Source organism: Lactuca virosa, chromosome 1 (assembly GCF_052849685.1).
Source record: "Lactuca virosa cultivar CGN04683 chromosome 1, Lactuca_virosa_CGN04683_v6, whole genome shotgun sequence".
Taxonomy (NCBI): Eukaryota; Viridiplantae; Streptophyta; class Magnoliopsida; order Asterales; family Asteraceae; genus Lactuca; species Lactuca virosa.
Genome location: NC_136426.1, coordinates 130,713,192 through 130,722,387, shown reverse-complemented (window position 1 = coordinate 130,722,387; position 9,196 = coordinate 130,713,192). Strand labels below are relative to the sequence as shown.

At 36.8% G+C, this 9,196-nt stretch overlaps 1 protein-coding gene across 1 annotated transcript; it reads left to right on the top strand.

Moving 5' to 3' along the window:
• Window positions 1–277: 277 nt before the first annotated feature.
• LOC145106624 (uncharacterized) lies at window positions 278–7,994 on the top strand. Its single transcript, XM_079043583.1, has 4 exons — window positions 278–350; window positions 421–567; window positions 4,812–4,958; window positions 7,757–7,994. The coding sequence occupies exons 2-4, from the start codon at window positions 460–462 to the stop codon at window positions 7,814–7,816; spliced, it is 315 nt and encodes a 104-aa protein (XP_078899709.1). The 5' UTR covers window positions 278–350; window positions 421–459; the 3' UTR covers window positions 7,817–7,994.
• The last annotated feature ends 1,202 nt before the right edge of the window (window positions 7,995–9,196 follow it).

Sequence of the window (9,196 nt, the reverse complement as noted above, 5' to 3'; positions counted from 1 at the left end):
AGACACTCTTTTTTCATGTTTCTTATTAGCTTTAATTCAATATATTTTAGATGTACTAATTCATTCCATTACAGAGTGTGATTTGATTTGTTGCAGGAATCGTGTGATGGGGTTTTAGCATTTGAGTATTATTATTTACACAGTTCTTGGAGTTACCTTAATCTGTTCTTGAATCAGCCAATTGGCGAGATGTTAAAAATCAATGCAAATTTCTTGGTTTTGCGCAATTTTAGAGCATTTGGGATTAGTTGATGTTAAAAATCTATTAAAAATCAAAGATTAGCTGTATTTGATGGAACAACTATATCAGAAACTATCTTGCTTCAACAGACTATGATGACATAGTCAAGGTATAATTTAGTAAATTTACACAATTATTTTATAAAGTTAGTACATATGTTAATAAATAAATAAATACAGATATGGGACGCTGGAATTGGTGAAGCAGTTTATCATCATATGGAGCATGAAAGGTGGACATGGTCTGTTGACTTTTCTCAAGTAGATCCTATGAAGTTAGCCAGTGGAAGTGGTGATTGTACTGTGAAATTATGTAGCATTAATGAGGTATACCCCTTTTTACCCTTTTACCCTTTTAGTTAATTATATATCTTTATATATATAAATGATTGTGGTTTTTGATATATATGTAAGAGAAGAGCTTGACCATAATCAGAAGTGCAACATATATGTGTTCTGTCTAATTTTCGCCTTATTCCAGTCATTTATTGTGACATCCCCATTTTCACGGCCAGAAAGACCGATTTTGTTTATGCTTTATAAAAATCAGAGTACTTCTTTTAATACAAATGTTGCGAAATTTATTCCCAGAAAAACATGATAAATACGTTATCAAAACATTTCCAAAGAAATGTATTTTTTATTCATTTTAAAACCTTTGGGATGTCATCGTCAATACATAAACATAAGCATAAACAGAACTTACATTCATTTACACTAGTGATCTATATCTATTTAATCTCTCAGTGCTATGTAACTTCATATCGACACCTGAGATACAAATAAGCTTGAGTGTGTCAGGTTGGGAAACCTGGTGAGTACATTGGGTTTTCAACCCACAATAATATAATTATTATGTTTAAACATCAAAAAATCGACCCAATTACCTATCCCCATTATCTTCCTTACTCTCAAGGGTCTACCCTAAGAGTCATCTATTCGTTCATTCCGAAGTCCCTTTCTTCCAGGGTTATAAGACAGACACTAATTCCATAGCTGCCAATGCTCGTTCGTAAAGCACTAATTCCATAGCTACTAAAGTTCATTCATCGGGCACTAATTCCATAACTACCAGTGTTCATCTAATAGGTACTAAGTCCATAGCTACCAACGTTTATTAGGTACTAAGTCCATAGCTACCAACGTTTATCCATCAGGAACTAAGTCCATAGCTACCAACGTTTATCTATCAGGTACTAAGTCCATAGCTACCAGTGTTTATCTATCAGGTATTAAGTTCATAACTGCCGATATTATTTAGGCACTAAGTCTATAGCTGCCAATGTTCACTCACATCATCTTTCATCCCTCATCATTCATCTACCCATGTTTCACCCAACATATTTGTAGATATAAAATACGTATACAGTTTAAATCATTTAAAACATGTATAAAATCATTCATCGAGCATAGATAGCAAGTATACAGACAATATGCACACATAACACGTAATTTATATAAAATACTTCATATCTATGTGTAAGATGAAAGTAACTATGCACTCACCTGTTAAGGTGGTGACTCGGAACTCGGACAGCGCTTCGTTATCTCAAAATAAGTTTTCCCTTGACAAAACCTAGTATCAATACCACTAGGGTTTAATCTAACGTTAACCGTGACTAATTAATAGTCTAGCTATTATTATTATTATATAAGTGTTAAACAACACCCTATATAACTCATAATAATAGCCCAAATAATTATTTTAAGGACCTAATAACATTACTATAATTATTTAAAAGCTATATTAAAAATTTCATAGGCGTAGCTCACTTACAGCGGATTTTAAAGAAAACCGGGCTTCGCTTGGAGCAGCGTTTCCGAACCGAAAGACCCTTTTTCTCGGGACTCCGGGAGCTTCGGGGCTTCCTTCGGGTGCTAGGGGGCTTACCTAGGCTTAGGAGGGGTTTAGGAACCTTTAGAGAGAGAAAGAAGTTAGAGAGAGAGTGGATTTTGGGGTGAAGAGAATGGCAGCCTCGGCCCTCTATTTATAGTGTTGGAACTTCGGACTACGCTGGACGTAGCCTTCGGTTACGTTGGGCGTAACTCGGATAAGGTTGCCAGCTTCGCACAGCTGGCTCGCACTTGCATCGGACCCGGATAAGACCGAGGTACGCTGGGCGTACCCAACCTCGGACGTGGGGCGTAGAGCGAAGGCGACGTGTCTTCATCTGGTGCGAGGCCTGATCAGCGATGAACGACCCTGATGCTGCCACGTCATTAATCTCGCAACAGGCTTCACAAAATTGAGTTCCAACTTCAAAAATTTGTATCTTCCTTATACGAGCTCCATTTTCGACGTTCTTTATATCCACGCGTAGGCGGGAACTTACTCTATAACTTTCATTTAGACTCCGTCGGCTAATTTTGACTTTATTTTAAATTTATATTTTTAACAGGCCGGGACATGATTGGTCCGTTAAAAATTAATAACTTCTTCATCCGAAGTCCGTTTTCGTCTTTTTTTTATCGTTACGCTACTATTAACAAGATCTTCGATTCTCGTTTAGGTTGTGTCGGCTAAAAAGTGCTCGATCTAATATTCGAACATCGGGCTGTACACCGCTAAGCCGAAACTTCGAAAAATCATAACTTCCTCATACGAAGTCAGATTTGGGCGTTCTTTTTATGGGCGCTCTCGGTTTAACGTTTTCTACGACTTTCGTTTAGATCGCTAAGGCTAAAAGTCGCTCTATCGTAAATTCACTATTTACGCTTCCCGGTGTCGTGCCGGTTTTACCGTAAAACTTCGACGGGCCATCACTTATTCATTATAACTCGGATTTCGGCGTTCTTTATATGTACGGAACCCTTGTAACATATACTACTACTTGGTTAAGATTATTCCTTCTAAATAATCTTCCATCAAAAACTCATTTTTGATGCTCATTGTCTCTAAATTGATAGCCCGGATCTACGGGCGTTACAATTATCTCCCCCTTAGGATGATTACGTCCCGGAATCATCAACGAGACAGGGTTGTATAATGACTCCTTACGTTATCTCTTCATCCTAGGTAATAACCGTAACTTCTATGTTGCTTTGAACGCGTATTTAACTCTTGGACTCCTTGACTGCAGGCGGTGCTCGATCTTGAACCTGCTCCGTTAGACTCCAAATTATGGCCTTCAAGTCACAATCTCGATCCTTACTGGAGACTCCTTCTTCTTCTTAAGATAAGTTCTTTTTTTACTACAATGGATCGATGTGTCATATTCTAATGACCTATCATCGTAGGTTGCAACGCTTAGACTCAGTCTCTTAGAGTTAAATTCCAGAACAGACTATACCTTCCTTCATGTTCTAATGTGATATAATCACATCTTAAAAGGTAGCATTCCTAGCTACAAGCAACTATCGCGATACCTCTACTGATCGCTTTGATTGTCTTTCACTTCAAGTTTCTAGCTTAAGTCAGATGCTACATCGGACTTGGTTCTCTGAACCATTTAACATACTCGTCTTAGTCGGACTCAATTTGATATGACCGCTAGGGTCGGAATAACAACAATATTCTTAGTCATTACCGAAACAATGGTAACGACATACTCGAATAAAACGAAGTCAATTACTAGCTCCTTGGTAACCTTGTGACTTTCCCTAATCCAAGTGTGAGTCTTGTGCTTCCGGTAGTATAGGCCTATACTACCATTCACACCTACTCATACTCGTCCCAAGTATTGTCTCCCAGTCCCCAAGCTCTAAAATCACAAAACAATTTAACACATACGAATGTGTCCAAATAATCATAGAAAATTTCCTAGACTCTACTAGGACTTCTTCCATGCGTATCTTCAATCATCAATTCTACTTCGTCTCGGTTGGTGATGGAAATTCCAGACGATAGGACAACTTCAAGAATTACACCAATCGTTCCATCATCCTGCCAATCGAAGGTGTACTTCAGACGTACCATACTCCTCTAAACGTTCCACTATTTTATCAGACATATTCTAAAGGCAAGATATCACTCTTACGATATCTTCCAATAGGTGTCATTCACTATCATAAGCCTTTCATTTCCTCCATTTACTCAATTCTCTACGAGTCTTCACCATAACGTTTTGTACACCCAAACAAACGTTTGGTGTACCGGGCGAGAATTTAAGACAAGAAAGCTTTATGTATGATAGACATATAAATCTCCTTATCACTCCGAAATGTTTACATGCTAGTTCTAATACCGTATTCGTACGCTTAGAATCCTAAACACATAAGGTTTCCAGATCTGGTCGGCAACAGACCATAGATCCGAACAAATAATATCATATATGGCAAACATATAACATTTAGCACATAACAACATTTTAGGCATCTTTCCTAAAATATACTAGTGCTCGTGTCTAAAATATAGAAGACACTCATCTCACAATCATCGCTTAACATTCTAAGTTTAAGTCTAGAAATTTCCTACAAATTCCTAGTTCGCTTAAACTAATGCTCTGATACCAACTATATCAGAAACTATCTTGCTTCAACAGACTATGATGACATAGTCAAGGTATAATTTAGTAAATTTACACAATTCTTTTATAAAGTTAGTGCATATGTTAATAAATAAATAAATACAGATATGGGACGCTGGAATTGGTGAAGCAGTTTATCATCATATGGAGCATGAAAGGTGGACATGGTCTGTTGACTTTTCTCAAGTAGATCCTATGAAGTTAGCCAGTGGAAGTGGTGACTGTACTGTGAAATTATGTAGCATTAATGAGGTATACCCCTTTTTACCCTTTTACCCTTTTACCCTTTTAGTTAATTATATATCTTTATATATATAAATGATTGTGGTTTTTGATATATATGTAAGAGAAGAGCTTGACCATAATCAGAAGTGCAACATATATGTGTTCTGTCCAATTTTCGCCTTATTCCAGTCATTTATTGTGACATCCCCATTTTCACGGCCAGAAAGACCGATTTTGTTTATGCTTTATAAAAATCAGAGTACTTCTTTTAATAAAAATGTTGCGGAATTTATTCCCAGAAAAACATGATAAATACGTTATCAAAGCATTTCCAAAGAAATGTATTTTTTATTCATTTTAAAACCTTTGGGATGTCATCGTCAATACATAAACATAAGCATAAACAGAACTTACATTCATTTACACTAGTGATCTACATCTTTTTAATCTCTCAGTGCTATGTAACTTCATATCAACACCTGAGATACAAATAAGCTTGAGTGGGTCAGGTTGGGAAACCTGGTGAGTACATAGGGTTTTCAACCCACAATAATATAATTATTATGTTTAAACATCAAACAATCAACCCAATTACCTATCCCCATTATCTTCCTTACTCTCAAGGGTCTACCCTAAGAGTCATCTATTCGTTCATTCCGAATTCCCTTGCTTCCAGGGTTATAAGACAGGCACTAAGTCCATAGCTGCCAATGCTCGTTCGTAAAGCACTAATTCCATAGCTACTAAAGTTCATTCATCGGGTACTAAATCCATAGCTACCAGTGTTCATCTAATAGGTACTAAGTCCATAGCTACCAACGTTTATCAGGTACTAAGTCCATAGCTACCAACGTTTATCCATCAGGCACTAAGTCCATAGCTACCAACGTTTATCTATCAGGTACTAAGTCCATAGCTACCAGTGTTTATGTATCAGGTACTAAGTTCATAACTGTCGATATTATTTAGGCACTAAGTCTATAGCTGCCAATGTTCACTCACATCATCTTTCATCCCTCATCATTCATCTACCCATGTTTCACCCAACATATTTGTAGATATAAAATACGTATACAGTTTAAATCATTTAAAACATGTATAAAATCATTCATCCAGCATAGATAGCAAGTATACAGACAATATGCACACATAGCACGTAATTTATATAAATTACTTCATATCTATGTGTAAGATGAAAGTAACTATGCACTCACCTGTTAAGGTGGTGATTCGGAACTCGGACAACGCTTCGTTATCTCAAAATAAGTTTTCCCTTGACAAAACCTAGTATCAATACCACTAGGGTTTAATCTAACGTTAACCGCGATTAATTAATAGTCTAGCTATTATTATTATTATATAAGTGTTAAACAACACCCTATATAACTCATAATAATAGCCCAAATAATTATTTTAAGGACCTAATAACATTACTATAATTATTTAAAAGCTATATTAAAAATTTCATAGGCGTAGCTCACTTATTTAAAAGCTATTATTATTATTATTATTATTTCGGGACTCCGGGAGCTTCGGGGCTTCCTTCGGGTGCTAGGGGGCTTACCTAGGCTTAGGAGGGGTTTAGGAACCTTTAGAGAGAGAAAGAAGTTAGAGAGAGAGTGGATTTTGGGGTGAAGAGAATGGCAGCCTCGGCCCTCTATTTATAGTGTTGGAACTTCGGACTACGCTGGGCGTAGCCTTCGGTTACGCTGGGCGTAACTCTGATAAGGTTGCCAGCTTCACACAGTTGGCTCGCACTTGCATCGGACCCGGATAAGACCGAGGTACGTTGGCTCGCACGTGTCTTCATCTGGTGCGAGGCCTGATCAGCGATGAACGACCTTGATGCTGCCACGTCATTAATCTCGCAACAGGCTACGCAAATTTGAGTTCCAACTTCAAAAATTCGTATCTTCCTTATACGAGCTCCGTTTTCGACGTTCTTTATATCCACGCGTAGGCGGGAACGTACTCTATAACGTTCATTTAGACTCCGTCGGCTAATTTTGAGTTTATTTTAAATTTATACTTTTAACAAGCCGGGACAGGATTGGTCCGTTAAAAATTCATAACTTCTTCATCCGAAGTCCGTTTTCGTCTTTCTTTTTATCGTTACGCTACTATTAACAAGATCTTCGATTCTCGTTTAGGTTGTGTCGGCTAAAAACTGCTCGATATAATATTCGAACATCGGGCTGTACACCGCTAAGCCGAAACTTCGAAAAATCATAACTTCCTCATACGAAGTCAGATTTGGGCGTTCTTTTTATGGAAGCTCTCGGTTTAACGTTTTCTATGACTTTCGTTTAGATCGCTAAGGCTAAAAGTAGTTCTATCGTAAATTCACTATTTACGCTTCCCGGTGTCGTGCCGGTTTTTCCGTAAAACTTCGACGCGCCATGACTTCTTCGTTATAACTCGGATTTCGGCATTCTTTATATGTACAGAACCCTTGTAACATATAATACTACTTGGTTAAGATTATTCCTTCTAAATAATCTTCCATTAAAAACTCATTTTTGATGTTCATTGTCTCTAAATTGACTAGCTCGGATCTACGGGCGTTACATTTGTTGTGTTTTAGGTCTGCTGATTATAGAACTTAATGTTATGATCTGAGGAATATTTCCACCCCTTTGTGTACTTTGCTGCAAATTCCAGTGGATGCCTCAAACTCTTGCAGATGGTCTAAGTCTAACAGAGTTGAGCTTCTTAAAAATTGAGTTTGACTTTTTTTTAAAGCTATAATATATTAATTTTGACTTACTTTATTGCAATTTTAACATAACACTGGAAGTACTCTTCTTGTCAATGATGTTATGCAGATAGACCACAGGAAGAAAGGATACAAGATTGGGTTCAACTTCACAGTCTGTGACAGCTAGCAACCCTCTGTCACACCCAAAAACATGCTCGTCTAAGACCTCTGGTACAAGTAGTTTTTCTTGGCTTGACACCTTAAGGCAACTACGGGTAGTTTTTCTTCATTATATTTGTTTTTTTTTAATTTAATTGTGGTAAGCACATTCTTTATCCATATTTTACACTTTTACAATGAAACCATTACCTCTTAAAGCATCACATGATATCTTGGGATTAATGCATCACATGTATCGAGGCCAAGGTGTGTTTCTTTTTTCTATTTTTTTAACGAAATTGAATCTTTTAAGGTAATTCAGTTATTGATAGTTAAACATATTCCTAGAAAATGAATGCTAAGAAGCAGGATACTTAACATAGGTATGCCACACGTGTGTTTTATAAGTTTACTTAGCTTCTTACATCAAAGAGTATAAAGCTTTCCTAACGTGTTCTAATAATTAAGAAAATGGTGTTTTTTGAAAAATGCTTCTCAATTTATCTTATCAGGAAGAATGGAGAACAGACATCAAATCTCTTCGCGCTGACACTCTTAAAAAACTAAAGAAAGAACTCTCTGAGTTGGAAAGAGAGGTACTTTTAATAATTGTATCAAAGTGGATTTCAATTGTTGGCTATATTTTGTTAAATTTTCTCATCTAATTTCATTTACATGGTAAACATGATTGTGATTTGCAGCCTAAATACCTTGAAATTTTGATGCCACCATTGGTTGCAAAATGGCAGCAGCTTTCAAACTCAGACAAAGATCTTTTCCCACTTTTGGAGTGCTTTACATCCATAACACATGTATTGTTTCTGTTTCTTATCAATTTTATTGTAAAAAACTAAAAAAATAAGAGGCCTTTGGATAAAGCCCGCCCGGTCCAAAAAAAACCCAGAAAAGGCCCAGTCTCCAAAACTTCAGCACCGAAATCTTGTTAAACTCCTCGGATGTAGCATATAGGGAGATTAAAAGTTGTTATGAGTACATGCCAAACAGAAGCTTAGACTTGTGTTTATTTGGTCAGAATCACTTAATTGCCATTAATTTAACGCTTACGAACTAAGCATTCACCGAAACTGAATATGACTACATCTTCATGTTGGGCAGATAAGACACGAAGTTCTCAACTTGATTAGACGTACAACGCATTTTAACATTATCAAAGGAATTGCTCGAGGACTTCTTTATCTGCATCAAGATTCACGATTAAGAATCATCCATAGAGATCTTAAAGCTAGCAATGTTTTACTTGATTTGGACATAAACCCTAAGATATCATACTTTGGCATGGCTAGAAGCTTTGGAGGAAACGAGACTCAAGCAAACACACAGAGAGTTGTTGGCACATAGTAAGCTAGATAATGCAACTGTATATAAATTCTGCTTCTCTTGAGTTCAT